The sequence below is a fragment of the Amyelois transitella genome, chromosome 7 (assembly GCF_032362555.1).
Source record: "Amyelois transitella isolate CPQ chromosome 7, ilAmyTran1.1, whole genome shotgun sequence".
Classification (NCBI taxonomy): Eukaryota; Metazoa; Arthropoda; class Insecta; order Lepidoptera; family Pyralidae; genus Amyelois; species Amyelois transitella.
The window spans coordinates 5,253,568-5,268,896 of record NC_083510.1 but is presented as its reverse complement, the minus strand read 5'-3'; the positions used below and the strand labels follow the sequence as shown (position 1 = coordinate 5,268,896).

Genomic DNA, 15,329 nt, shown 5'->3' with positions numbered 1-15,329 from the left:
CCTATCTGCTTAAGCTTCACGAAAATACTACCAGTTTGATAAAGATAAATATTTTTTGTTCTAATTAACAGAAAAAGCATGTTTTTATATTTCGGTTTGTCTCGACGACTAAAGAAGGAAGGTAGATTTTCCACATATTTCGCGACACTTTTTGATTCGTTTTATATCAATGAACCCCAAAAATTATCACGAGGAAATGTAACTGCTTCAAAGATACTTAACAGGCCCTTAGAGTTGATTAGGGACGTGTTTCCCAGTATCGTGGAAATAAAATATGCAAAAGGGTCGCTCGTATCCAAAGAACTTAAGCATTTCGTTACCCATTCATATAAATGTTATAAGTATACTACATTGCGGTCGTCTGAATAAATTGTACAGATAATAAAATAATATATCGCGGTCATATAGAAGCAAATTGAGCGTATCCGGCTATAAAACGTTGAGTCGGAAATCAGTGCCAATTACAATTCGCATAATAATTCAGCCTGAAATACTTGTTCACTTCATCAAGTTTACGGCGATAATGGGAATCAAAATTGTTTGGATAAATACTATCAATGATATAAATTTACGAAAGAAAGCTCGCGGCTCCGCCCGCGTAGACGAAAAATTCTGCTTATTTCTGTTTCCGCAGGAATTTCGACAAATTCTCCGCGGAACCTCCATATAAAATTTAATTTGAGCTATATGTTTAAATGTCTGACGATCATTAATGTCCTACATTTAAAACATTAGATAGATACCTATGTATAGTTGAACAAAAGTGTTTAATAAATCCAATCCATGCAAGCAATTGCAACCATTGAGGCTTCTAACTAGGCTTTTATCTATATTCTTATTTCTATGGATAAAACATTTGTGTATTTTTTTCTCATTCTGAAATTGACACCGCATTATTTATCGATTAGCTTTTTTTTCTAAAGGTTGACTGATAGAAAATGCTTTTAGTTTACCTATAGCACCTTTGAAGTTCTATAATGTTTAAAATATATGCAAGTAGATAAATACAGTGACGTAGGTAAAAAAAATTATAAATCGTGGTTTTTTTAAACGGTTTACTAAATAATGGAAAATAATCACAATTTATAGTTATTTTAGGGTTTACTTTATAAACAAGTCCCTACGGTATGAGGAATACTGCAAGTTAAATTTTAGCTCAATAGGCCTAATGGGTTTTTGATTAGTTTGAGTGGATGCTGCTTTATGGTCAAATTTAAGTAACTATTCTAATTTCATTATTTTATGACAACAGGTAGTTGATGAATGCAAAACAAAAGTATAAGGGTTTTTATTTTTATTTGACTAGTGGGGATCAAAATCAGAATGGTATAAAAATTATGATGATTCTTTAAAATCCAATGGTGGTTTCATAATTTGTTATTTTTTTATGTGCAAGTTTATAAACAAAATGATTTTATTACAAACTGACATTTAGAACCGCATGGTAGAATATAATCAACGTAATTTCACTACTATTTGCAAACAATTAATTATACTCAGTTTTTTTTTTATTGTAGGAAGCAATTATAACCCCAAATAGATGTTATATGATTTCCGCAAAATTTCGTAGTAATCTTCTAAACCCTTTCATAATTAAAGCGAAACTTATTGTATGTAAATATTGCCATATGTTGAGAGAATTTAAATATTTTTTAAATCCAAAATGTGCTTCTTCATCTCAAGTCGAATCAAGCGCTTGCACTTGACCCTCTTAATAGTGGTATCGGACCGGAAGGCACACGTTCTGGGAAACGTTATTCAATAAAATACGTGATCGGCGTAAGAAGCCACGTCCAACTTAGTTCAAGTGTATGGGAGATAAAACTACATAAACGCTGGAGAATCCTTCACGACTAATGAAACTAACTTTTAAGTTTATTGAACTGCTCCTTTAAGCTGTTCAGCTCCTATATATGGAGGATGTGGTATAACAGACGGATATAAAATAAAATAATATATATATATATATTTCCTTTCACGTGCATGGTTTAGTTTTTATACAGTAACAATTGAAAAGATTGGATATAAAACGTAACAGATGCGGAAAGCAACTTAAGATAAAAAGAAGTACAATAATGGACAGCATACCTATTGTAGTTACGTTATAATTCTTACTTTTGACACAGAGAAAGTGTTAGTAATTACCTGTATTTAATTCATAAAATTTTACAGTGGAAAAGTTCGGAAGTTGTTAGATTTTAATTAGTTTCCAACTTAACGGTTAAGTAAGTATAGCAACTTTAAGTTTGTCAGGTAATTTGAGATGCTAATTTGGAAGTGTGTCGAACTTTGAATATAAAAACATTATATACCTATTTATTTATTCTGTAATTAGAAATGTAAAAATTAAATTATTTCAGTCAACTGAATGTGTACTTAGAAGTTAATACCTTAATAATAGGTAATTCAGAATTAAAAAAAAAAGTTATAGACTGTGTGCCTTATTTATTGAAAATCAGCAATTTGTATTCTTAAACAAGTGGTACATTAGATGGCTTATATTTGTATGTGTTAGTACAATCTTTATATTATAATACATTGAAAACCTCTTGTACCTAAATTATTTACTCACAAATACGCCTTCAGAAAATCTTTGTTTTAACTCCAAAAGTTTAAAATAAAACATTTACAAAGTCCTTTCAAATTTATTTATATTTTTTTTTCTTTAAATAAGTTTTAAGAGCTTTATGTTAAAAACAAAAAATCACCTGCTAAATATTAATTAACTTCGCCTTTTAAACTAAAGCTATAGCTTTATTTTAAAGAGCCACTTAATTAAAAGTGTATAACTGTGTGTTAACGTTACCGCAGTCTTGTGAAGACTTCGTCATTATGTTAATTACTGTTTTTCATCCCTTATTGTTTACCATTTAATTATGATTAAGCGGTTTATTCTAATTTTGTAAGACCACCTAAACAAAATAAGGAATACTCGTAAATACATTTTCATGCTTGTTTTTTTCAAATACTAAATAGTAATTTATGATAACTTATTTCTTTAATTATACTTTATTTATATCTCAACCTCAATTTTTTGTCTTTTCGAGACTGTTGGCTCTGTCTACCCCGCAAGGAATATAGACGTGACCATACGTTTGTATAATTATAAGTACGTATATATTTTTTTTTTTATTTGTGATTTCAATCCTTAATGCATTATAATTATTACAATATTTTGGGCAAAATCCAACTCTACTTTGTAACAATTTGACGGGAGATGCACGGAAGTGAATTCTGGCTGTCTGCCAAGTTCTACATGCTGACTTAGCGGAATGATAGCCGCCTATTGACATGACGAAGATAGTTTCCCTCTTAAGTTCAATCAGAAATTAGGCCATCTAAATAGGTCAGCTCACTGAATACAGTTTTACGCACTCTCGGTTAGTGCGTTCAAAAAAAAAATCATCCTACAGATATAGGTCACAGAAAACATTTAAAATTTCAGTCGTGTTGTTTTCGGCACTATAGAATAGAACTACTCTGTATCTTCCCATGGATAAAAAAATTTAAAAGGCGATAAGCTTATAAACCTGGTATTCCTTGTAGGCGATAGGCCAGCAACCTGTCACTATTTGCATTAAATCATAAAGCCATAAAACTGTTGGCTCTATCTACCCCGCAAGGGATATTTAATTGATGAGAGCTACCTATATCTACCCAAACGGTAAGGACATTTCTATACATTCGTTATTTGGTGTCGTGACCATTAAGCCGTTGGCCGCAATCATCTCTTTTTACAACGAATGCTCGTCTTTGTTTTTGTCTGGTCTAGTTTCGTATCTTTTTATTTTTCCCCCTTCTGAACTAAAGAAAAATTTGAAATAATCTTTTAATATTATGAATGCGAAATGTGTATTGTTTGTGAACTTAGCTATTTGATTATTTAACTTTGACCTGGTAACTTCCATTTCACGGGAATTTCATCCACTTTTAATGCACGCCTAAACCACATAACAATCCCTAGAATATGCTAAATTTCAAATGCTTATACTCAAATGTTTAGGCTATGCGTTGTCTGTCAATCAGTCAGTAAGAGGAGCATTTTATATTTTACACAAGCGAAGCAAAGTATTTATAGTTTATATTTAAGCTTTACCTATAAAAGCTGTACGTTTAGATGTGGATACTTTTGCTGTTCACATCGTTGTTATAGCGAGCAAACTGCCGACAGTGGTAGGTAACTATAATTACAAAAGTTGTCTATTGTCCTAAACGTACTGATAACTTTATTTATCTGAGTGTTTTTACATTATCGTATTTTGTGCTCAAAAATAAATTTAACTGTATAAATATCTAATCTTAATCATAATTTACGATAAAAGTCTTTATTTAAAACTAGCTTTTGCCCACAGCTCCGTCCGCGTATGTCTAAATGTGGAGTTTAAGCTTTATTTGTAGGAAGTTCAATCAAAATATGTTTTACTACGAAGAGGTTATATAAAAACAATTTCAGTTTCGTGTTCAGTAAATACGCATTTAATTATGCATCGAATTTATTTCCTACTTTAATTACAATAAAACTAATAATACGAAAGACTTCAGCATCGCCTGCCAGTAGATGAGGCCTCTTTTACTTTGCAATTTAAATCACGAACTTTGCCTTATTTAGTCATCAATATTTTTTATTAAAGGTGAGAGTATGTTTTTTCCTTGTTATTAGTAAACTCTTAATATTTTTTATGTAATTAATTCCTTATAAATCAAGAACTTACTCGCGACCTTACCCTTATATATAAAAAAACAGAAGATTATGTTTCTGTGAATGTTTAGTGTAAAGCACTTTTTCTCTTATTATAAAAGCTGCGGAAGATAGCAGTTTAGCGGGCATTTATACCAACTTCCGTCTTACTAAGAGTTATGTTAGTCGTGCTAAGGAATTCAAAATTTTCGGGGCAACAAATATAGGAATTAGAAAACCGATCTTTCTCCTGTTCTACGTTATTTTATGTGGGCTTCAAACTAGACATCACAAAGAATACCGCAGCAAGAAATCTACAATCACTTATCAATAATCATTTGAACATAAAAATCAATTCTGCGTAAATGTAGTGCTAAGTAGTTGTAGTGTACTTCGATTGGATATACGAGCACGACTTGAGAAAAGTTTTTATTATTGTTACAGGGAGACACGATTAGCTGCGACGGCAGCTTTAGCAGGGAATACTGATAAATCTGAGCGAGCACTCACAGCCTCTTTTGGTCTCCTCAACTTAGTATCAAATGAAGATGGGGGAAATATTTGGAGACAAGTGGGACGTGTTCAGGGTCGTGATGTTAGACTTCACACAATAGTATGGCCTGGGGGCCGCTTGGTTGCACATGGTCAATCAGATGGTGCCCGCACAATTTTTCGAATCGTAACTGCTTTAGCACCCCCTTTTGTCATGGAAGGAGAACTAGATGAAGACGGCCAATGTCTAAGAGGTCTCCCATGTCATCGACCACAAACTTCTGACCGTGACAATCTCACACTTGCATTCAATGAACTCGAAAGGGATTCGGATCAAGAAGAAGCAGATTTCTTTTTTCCAACACCTAAGCCCATGTATTCACGTATGGCTACTCACTGCTGTTATGGATTAGCTATGGATTTACTAGAAAATATTGCACAGGAATTGGAATTTGATTTTCATTTGTATATCGTAGAAGACGGTTTATATGGATCGAGAAAACTAGTAAAACCGTTCCATAAATTAAGTGAATATAGAAGTACTGTTAGTGATTACCTTAATCAACAAAGTTATCGTGCCCAATACCGTAGTGGGTATACTGGTTTAGATAATGACTATACATACGATGATGACTTTGATGATGAGCCTGAAAAATGGACTGGAATTATTGGAGACTTAGTTTCTGGAGCTGCACATATGTCATTTGCAGCATTGAGTGTGTCATCTGCCAGAGCCGAAGTAATCGATTATAGCCAACCATACTTTTTTAGCGGAGTTTCAATATTAGCAGCACCAAATCAGAGACCGGATATACCATTATTAGCTTTTTTATTACCATTTTCACCTGAGTTGTGGATAGCAATATTTACGTCACTTAATGTGACTGCTATCGCCGTAGCTATTTATGAGTGGCTGTCTCCTTTTGGGTTGAATCCTTGGGGACGTCAAAGATCAAAGAATTTTAGTATTTCAAGTGCCCTTTGGGTGATGTGGGGACTCCTTTGTGGACATTTAGTTGCTTTTAAAGCTCCAAAGAGCTGGCCTAACAAATTCCTCATTAATGTTTGGGGTGGATTTTCTGTGATATTCGTCGCCAGCTACACTGCCAATATAGCCGCCTTAATAGCTGGATTGTTTTTTCATAATGCTGTTGATGATTTTCAAGGACGAAGTAATGTACGTATCAATATATGAATTTGTCCCATTGAATTTTTTTCTAGACATTTATTAAGGAAACTCTGTTTTAGTGGCTATCGTTGCGGGTGGGGACAGCTAAGTCATCGGTATCTGAATATTATGTCCAAAGAAATAACCCACAGCTGGCACAACAAATGCGCCGTTACGCTCTCCAAGATATTGAAGAAGGCATCCAAAGGCTAAGGTATGAGTTTTTGATAGCTGACCGTGTTATTACTGCACTTTCTCTAAAATAAACTTAAATCATACATAGAAAAGCTTTTTCACGTATTCATTTCATCGTAACAAAGTAATACACACATACCGAGGAAATGACAAAATACGTAGGTTTTACCCAGTAAAGTCCAGAGTTTTTATTGTGGCATATGAGGTTATTTATATTTCGACCCGGGTTTTAGGAGACTGTTTGCCACGGTTTAACACTTGAGCTTTACGACGGGTTCATATTATACGTTTACACTGCAAATATTTTTGTCCCTTTTTCATAACAATATTTTAACATATTAATTTTGTTAGAAATGCATTTTTCTCCCATTAATGTAATTTATGTTTAGGAATGGTACTCTGGACCTTTTAATAGCGGACACACCAGTTTTGGACTATTACCGGGCCACTGACCATGGATGTAAACTGCAACGAGTAGGTGACCATGCTCTTGCCGAAGATACATATGCTATTGGAATGTCCAAAGGTTTCCCACTAAAGGTAAAACAACATGTTTGTTTAAAAAACTTTATTATTTATTTTATTTATATGTACCTTATTGTACAAAATGTAATCTGAATTACCGTTACAGTTAGCACTCGAATTAAATTTTTTTCATGTTGAACAATTTCTATTTGCACAGAACGACGTCGGTACGAATATGATTTGCGTATAAATCTCGTATGAATAAATATTACACAGGTGACATCCTAACCAGATTGCTACAACAACGTTAACAGTGTGACTTATATTTCATGAGTATGTCAGAAAGGGGAACGAGTGGTGGGGAGTGGGAGGTGATTTCGGATCTTTGCAAGGCAAGATTGATGGATGACTCACCAGCCTTCTAATGTTGTGATCGATAGCAGGGTGTCATGTAGCACAGACTCTACCGATTATATGTCATTTTATCTTGACTTACTTCATATACCTCGGAGATTTGGGAGGACAAGTGAAATAAATCCTTTCATCTGAAAGTGACTTTCTGTTTTTGAATTCAACATCCCACTTTTACCTATTTTTGCTGCTCTGTTGAATACAAACCGTCGCAGATGTGACACGTTGTGTGACGCCTGTGTTTTCATCGCAATTCAGACGGGTGACATTTACAAATATCTACACTTATCGTTGCGCGTCTAGTGAAAAATGTGGGTTTTATATTTTTCATACAAGATCAGTTTATTGCATGACGAGAAATAGATATAGCTATGTTATCACAGAACAGAGATTTTATATGAGTATAATCTTCGATTAAGACCGATTATCATCAGTTTAATTATTATCCTGTATGGATTTGAATTCAGATTTAAATAATAAATTATTGTCTTTACTTCGTGGATATATAAACCCTTCTTTTCTATGGTATCTTTCGTTATGTATGCGTTAAAGTGGGAATATTTTTTGCAGGACAGTATATCAGCAGTTATAGCAAAGTATTCATCAAACGGATATATGGATATTCTTACTGAAAAGTGGTATGGAGGTTTACCTTGTTTCAAATTAAGCCCGGACTATGGAATTCAACCAAAACCGTTAGGTTTGTATAAATAAATATAAATATATACGGGACAAATTACACTGATTGAGTTAGCCTCGAAGTAAGTTCGAGACTTGTGTTACGAGATGCTAACTCAACGATACTATATTTTGTAATAAATACTTATATAAATAAACATCCAAGACCCAGGACAATCAGAAAAAGTTCTTTTCTCATCATGCCATATATTCGGCAAGTATAATGCGTTAAAAATTATTAGAAAAAAGTTTAAAAAGTAAAAATCTTTTAATTTTCTTTGCGCTTCAAGTTTCTTCAGGTCTGGTGACAACCCCTGCATCGCATGGTCGTATGTAGGTAATAATTACTTTAACGTGTATTCGTTAGCGTCATGTTGTACATAGTCAGCTGGCTCGTCTCTGGCGGAAATTGCATTAGAATTTATCGCCACCCCGCGTTAATCCAACCCCTCAGCGACGCGATGAGGGAGAGGTATCACAGCCAGTCGACCTAAAAGATTAAACATAGGATTTATCGTTTAAAAAATGAGTTAGAAAAAACAGTATGTTTACCTCTCACTTCGGACAACTTTTGAGAAAACGAAGGCGAAAAAAAATGGCTCAGGGTTTCTACTTCTTGCTCTCAAATTTATGGAAATGCCCGCTTGTTCTTGATAGAATTGAAATTAATATAAGAATGTACTGACAATTATGATAAATATGACTGCGGAACTAAACAAAATTGCCTACGTAACCAATTCCTAACAAAAAGAAAAAAAAAATGTCCAGAAGGCGCGTTCATGCTTTTTATTTTATTACATATGTATGTAAGTCAAAACAAAAACGAAAAAATTCTTGTGTAAATACGAGTGTATAAAATGCCGCGTGAATCTAAGAGAGAGCCATAAAAGTTGGTGGGTCCGGAACACGAGTAGTTTAGGACAATCGTTATCCTCGATTCGTGTTTTTCTCCACTGAATCGATATCACGTACGCGTATGTTGTACATGTCCTAGCTTGCGAACTATATGAAATGAAAAAAAACTGCGATCTGGGAAATTGGCAGAACCAATAGTCAATAGATCAAGGTTTCTTCATTTATTTATTTCATTTTTATTTCAAGCATCTGGACTCATACAAATTTTGTTAGTATACATACATTAAGGTTTCAATAGCGCAAAATAAATAATATAAGCAAAGTAAAATAATAAAACATTCGTAACTTTTTTCTGTAGTAAAATTTTACTGTTGACAGTATTTTTCAAATAAACTTAAACGCACAACATCATTGCATATCCACGTAGGTATTTTACTTCACCATAAACGTACCTAGTTATTTGTCTAAACTGTTATATGCTCGTAGCAAGTTTGATTTGACCTACTCATTCCGTGATCAATGAAAAATTCGTTGGTTTCAACATTTCGATTCCATTTCAACATTCAGAATGTGTGACATACGGGAAACGTTGTACTATTATTAGGCGAATTTAAAATATAATACTAGCGACTCGCCCCCGCTTTTCACCCGTGAATGTATAATATAAGTCAATATATTGCATGCACTTATAGGGGAAGGGCGGGCAAGACGGTTATGGTAGGCAAAAAGGGTATTTCATTTATTTCTATGCAAACGAAAGAACGAGACAAGACGATCACGGGACGCGCTAGCGCGCTCGCGCCATAGATAAAACAGTACGCCGCGGGGAGCGGCACGCTTAAGACGAGTGCACTGGGAGCTGTACATGTTTTCGCGCCAAAAAAATACAATATTTGCAACGTAAGTACACTCTATTTTTACAATTTATGTGAAGCTTACTGTGAATGAATATACATCGCGTTTAAGTTTGGCATGTGTACTATCGAATACGAGTTTATCATACTAAAATAAAAAATATTTGTAAATGGTTTTGAGGTGTGGGCTCAGACAGGGGGTGGAAGGCAAAACGGGTCCGGGCAAAACGGGTAGTACCCTTTTTGCCCGCTTAATATTTTTGGTTTAAAGCATGGCTTTAATTGATCATCTCTATTTCAGATGGTGTACAATTATAAAAGAAAAACTGAGAGAGCATTCAACTCAACATTCAAAACCTTCTTTGAAATAGAGATCAATAAATTTCAGAAGCAATATCCAGGCAGGGTTATGGACCAATATGACGTAGCAAAACTTGTGAGCCAGGCTTACCTGAGATCAGCTACACCACAAAATGCTTTAAGTGGTTTTCGAGCATCAGGAATTCAACCGTTTGATCGTTATGCTATTGGAGAAGAATATTTTGCACCATCTGCTGTTTACAATCGTGAAGTACAACCACAAGAACCTCATCGCAATGATCACCATCTTAACCTTCTTCAGGTAACTGAAAATTTACCAGCGCAGATTTTTGATGAGGAACATGAGCCACCTGCTCCACCGTGCTCTGAAAATTTAAACCAGCTGATGGAAAATATTCAACCTAAAAATGCTGAAGTCATTGAACAAGTAGAAGTAGAAACATTTCCTTCTGCATTATCGCAGGTAGATCGAGGAACAGCTAGGTACACCGCCGCCAACCATAGAATTCCTGAACACAAGAAATATTCTTCAAGAAATTCATCCATTTCCACAAAATACTCAAAGAATAACAAAGAGACGTAGACAGCCACAAAAATCTGAAATTCTAACTAGTACTCCGGTAAAAACTCTACAGAAAGATAAATTTGAAAAAACACAGATGACGAAAGTTAGCACGCCAAAACCAGACACTGGACAGAAAAAAAAGAAGGGAAAGGAAAAGAAAGAATGGAAAGGAAAGAAGAAAACTGACCATATCAGCGAAAATATAGATTTTTTTTTGCATTATATGCAGAGAAAAATACGAAAGTCCTCCTACAGAGGACTGGATCCAGTGCTCACAATGTCAAGAATGGTCTCATGAATCATGTTCTTCTTATAGTGGACATGGATCGTACTTTTGTGACATCTGTTTTGATTAATAGATTAAATTATATACCATATTCTTTTTGCCCGCTTAGGGTACCCGTTTTACCGACCCCCTAAGGGCAAAACGGGTTTTTAGATTATTTTTTTTAAACTGATATTACGTAATTATGATGATTGTTTAGTTCATTTTCACTGATGATTGTGATAGCCAATGAGGCAAAGTTTCGTTATGTTTTTGTTTTTTAATAAAATTCTATTCATTTACAAAGATTTTGATTGATAAACCTTAAGGGGCCCGCGTTGCCCGACCGTCCCCTAGTATATCTATAACCGTCGTCCGAAAACCCTCTTCCCAACATTTCAAACGGAACAAAATTTGTTTATTTCTTTTTGAGATTAGCGCATAAGGACAGTAAAATAGGGGGTTATTGTATGATTCATAATAAATTTGAATCGCACTCCTATAATTAGTAATTTTCTTATATTCGACATAATTCAATATCAAAAGCAATAATACACTATATATGCATATGAATATTGAAATCAGACTCAGAATCTTACAAAATTGTAAAGCGATCTCGGTATCAAAAAGTGAAGGAGGAAGGAGGAGGAATATCGAATGTAATTTTTTCCCATTATTGTTTTCTGTTAAGGCATTTATTTCAAAAAATATTGTTCACCTTTAATATTTAAAAACAAATTGGTCAACAGATGGATAATTGTTGCTTCCGGTTTTCCTTGGAAAATGTTTGAGTTCAATTAAAAAATGTTTTATTTAAATTCTGTCTTTTTAAGGCGTGGCAGCGGTGGCAGGCGTATTCATTTTACTTGGAGTGGGAATGATCGTCGGCTGCCTCATATTGATCCTTGAACACCTGTTTTATAAATATACTCTGCCTGTGCTGCGTCACCAACCCAAAGGAACAATATGGAGAAGTAGAAATATCATGTTTTTCAGTCAGGTAAATAATAAGTACTCGTAATAATTCATGTGATTACCTACCCCCTTTTCGTTCGTCCCGGTTGTGTCCTCTCGTTAAGCAGCCTGGGGGCTTTATTATTAAACTTAAAAACCGAGGCAGTATTTAATGTGTGTTGTAAAAGCAGTCACGTATGTCAAGCAACTTTGAACGTGGTATGAACTTGAATGGATTTTGTCGTAAGCCCTTACTTTGGAAGCAACGATTTGAGCTCCTATTGTTACCATTTTTTGAAAAATATTTTTTCAATTTATAGTGTTAGATGAAAAAACAACTTAAAATTTACACTAAGTTCAATATTGACTCATTTTCATTTATGTTTAGAAAAATTGTATTTAGAATTTTTTTTATTCATTTCAGAAAAAGTTATTTTTGTTAAAAGGTCTAATTTAAGTCCCTGTTAGTTAGGGATTTATAAAATATATCATCTTGTGTGTAGCCTAGGTAGGCTACCCTTTCCAGTCTACACGCAAGCTATTCAAAATTACATTCAACATAAGTATAGGTATACACTTTTACAGTTTAAGAGATGACACCCACATATTGATCTAACAACGAAGTTAAGAGACACAATTCAAAAAGCTTACTTCGAGATCACAAAGACAAGTAGTCGTTCACCGCTGAAATGCTGACATAATCCGAGAGCCATCTTGGTTTCACGCTTGAGTAGGACAAACAAAGTGCCTTCAAAGTGGACGCCCGCAGGCAAACTTAAGGCCTTTGACTGTAGATACTTTAATACCGAAATCACCATACCCCCCTGTCTGTGTAACCAATTATATGGTCCAATGCTATTGTAATGGAATCATGTAGGGATAGGAAACGTAAATATGTGTGTGATGTAGACCTGTTTGTCCCGATCATTTGAAACTTTTTTACTGTACATTAATTTGTATGCATTATTGAGTATGCATAAATCTTTCTTGATGAAGATACTTCTTAGATTTGTATTTATATTTGGTTAACTCTAATATTAAACCTTTCTCTAAATATATGTTCCTACCACATGACTTTGATTATTAAAATCATGTGGTGATGTACAGATGAATGTATAAATATTCTAACTATTATTTCAACCTGAATTATTGTTACAGAAACTGTATAGGTTCATCAATTGCGTGGAATTGGTATCTCCTCATCATGCTGCAAGAGAATTGGTCAACACTATAAGACAAGGACATTTCACATCATTGTTTCAAAAAAGCGTGAAAAGGGTAAAATTATAATATTCTATTAGTTTTATAATCATCATCATTTTCTTGGCATCTGTCAGCTGAGTTCTTTTTGGCTTTAGGTCCACTTACAACTACCATCCAAGAGTGGGAAATTAAGGCAGTTTTGTTAAGTGACTCCAGTCTGTAGCGTACAGATAGGAGTCACAAAACAAAAGCCAGGTATATTTTACTGCAATATTCTTAAGACAAAGGCTATGATTATGATGTATGTTCTCGAACCATTAAGATAATAATAGAAAAGTAAGGATAAACATAGCAATAAAAATGAATATAAAAGGCTACTATAAACCCTTGAATTTTTTTGATGAATTTTTTGAAGTTAGTGTCTTGGCCTTAAAAGGAAGAACCAAAGGCTTGAATCACTCATATTATAAAAAAAATAAAAGAATATAAGCTGTTGCCTAGTTTAAAAGATCTACGGGACAGACAGGAAAAAACGACTTTCTTTTTTTTCTTTTTCCTGTTGTTATGTCAGATTACGACAGGAGAGTACCCTTGTTTCAGAAGGAACATGAACAGCGTAGACGCCGTAAAAGTAAAGCACAATTGTATGAGATGATACAGGCTATTAGAAGGTAAGTTTTAATCTAGATATTGCAGCTAGCAGTGGTATATTTACTTGCGATCACTATAAAACTTTCCTGTCAGGAATAATTGTTGTTAACTTTAACGTTTTTATTATAAGTACTTGAAAATATTGAAGTGACGTTTATAAATTTATATAATATTATTTTGCTACCATTGACTCATTTTATGTAGAGTCAGCAAAAGTGTAGGTTACATTCAATAATTTCTTTCTCTAGCCATTTCATCACTTACACTGGAGAAGATAATGAATAGGGTACTTTTCCCTATTCATTATCTTCTCCAGGTCTTCTTTACATTATTCTTTAAATAAACTACATCTTCTTAGAAAGAGGGTGTTTATGAAATACATTTATTGATTTTGTTTATAAAAAGTAGAAAATACGTGTCTCACATAGCTCAAATTTTTTATTCGCTTTTCCTTCGTAGAGTGCAACAGCGTGACCATTCCCTGGGTTCAATAAAAGAGCAGGAAACCGTCGAGACCACCGAAGTTTCGGAAGATCTGACGGAATCCAAATTTTTGTCTCCTTCTCCGGAAGTACCTGCGCGATCACCACGCCCTCAAGGTCGCTCACCCCGATTGCTCCGTTCACCACGAGGTAGACGAAAAAGATGTAGTCTAGCAGGTCTCAACGTCAGAAGATTTAGTACAGATTCTGTTCTTGATTCCGAATCAGTTTCCGTATCAAATATATACGAAAGAACCAGTCTAAACATTGGAAGGAGACTAAGTCGCGATGTAAGTTGCCTCACCAACTCTCCGCCAGATATCAACACCCGTCTAAGAACTCCCTCTCCAATGGTAAGAAGAGCCGAAGGATCATCCACCAGATCATATCAGGATGTTTCAGATAGATCTGATAATTACTTAAATACGGGCCTACCGGCTTCGCGTGCTAGTGTTGAAATTCTAGTATCTGAAGAAAATGAGGTTCCTCCAGCTCCTCCCTATCCAAGAATGCCACCAATGGGGGCGCGATCTGAATTATCGTTGCTTTCAGAAGAAGAACTAATTCGTTTATGGCGCAGTTCGGAACGAGAAGTAAGAGAGGCTCTTCTAGCAGCCCTACAGGAAAGACGAGCCAACTTAGATCCAAAACAGGACCCTGGATGAAAGGGATTTGGCATTCATGTGGGAAGAAATTGGTTAGTAGAATCATGTAGAAGTTCTCATTGCTGCTCGTCACGGGAGCGATAGGAGTCCATACGAGCAAGTGCAAGATTGCGTATTTAGTGCCTTTTTTATATTGTTCGGCGCGGACACGTCGCAGCGTTAGTTAGACATCGGTGTTCATTTTAGTGTCTTGGTATTATTATCGTATTTGGACGGCTGCCTTATTTTAAATTTAATTACTTCACAGTTTTCGATCCGCGTCGAGCAGTATAAATATTGGTACTAGATTGATTGCAATGAAGATGTTATCGTCCATAAATCAAATTAATTGTTTTATAGGAAACTGATGAATTGTAGACTTGAGTATATATTATTGTAACGATGTAATGTAAAATTATGTCAAATAGCTGTGACCAGGAGATAAAGT

The 15,329-nt window shown here is 34.6% G+C and overlaps 2 protein-coding genes across 2 annotated transcripts in view; both read left to right on the top strand.

Moving 5' to 3' along the window:
* LOC106132923 (uncharacterized) overlaps positions 1 to 14,902 on the top strand; it is a 38,039-nt gene extending 23,137 nt beyond the window's left edge. Inside the window, exons 8-15 of the mRNA XM_060945117.1 lie at positions 5,123 to 6,347; positions 6,419 to 6,552; positions 6,923 to 7,073; positions 7,980 to 8,109; positions 11,781 to 11,947; positions 13,060 to 13,179; positions 13,705 to 13,775; positions 14,215 to 14,902. Coding sequence (XP_060801100.1) covers positions 5,123 to 6,347; positions 6,419 to 6,552; positions 6,923 to 7,073; positions 7,980 to 8,109; positions 11,781 to 11,947; positions 13,060 to 13,179; positions 13,705 to 13,775; positions 14,215 to 14,902 — 2,686 coding nt within the window. The remainder of the gene's footprint in view (positions 1 to 5,122; positions 6,348 to 6,418; positions 6,553 to 6,922; positions 7,074 to 7,979; positions 8,110 to 11,780; positions 11,948 to 13,059; positions 13,180 to 13,704; positions 13,776 to 14,214) is intronic.
* LOC132901931 (uncharacterized) lies at positions 9,639 to 11,151 on the top strand. Its single transcript, XM_060945223.1, has 2 exons — positions 9,639 to 9,842; positions 10,098 to 11,151. Exon 2 carries the CDS (start codon positions 10,098 to 10,100, stop codon positions 10,698 to 10,700), a length of 603 nt encoding a protein of 200 aa, XP_060801206.1. The 5' UTR covers positions 9,639 to 9,842; the 3' UTR covers positions 10,701 to 11,151.
* Positions 14,903 to 15,329: the final 427 nt, after the last annotated feature.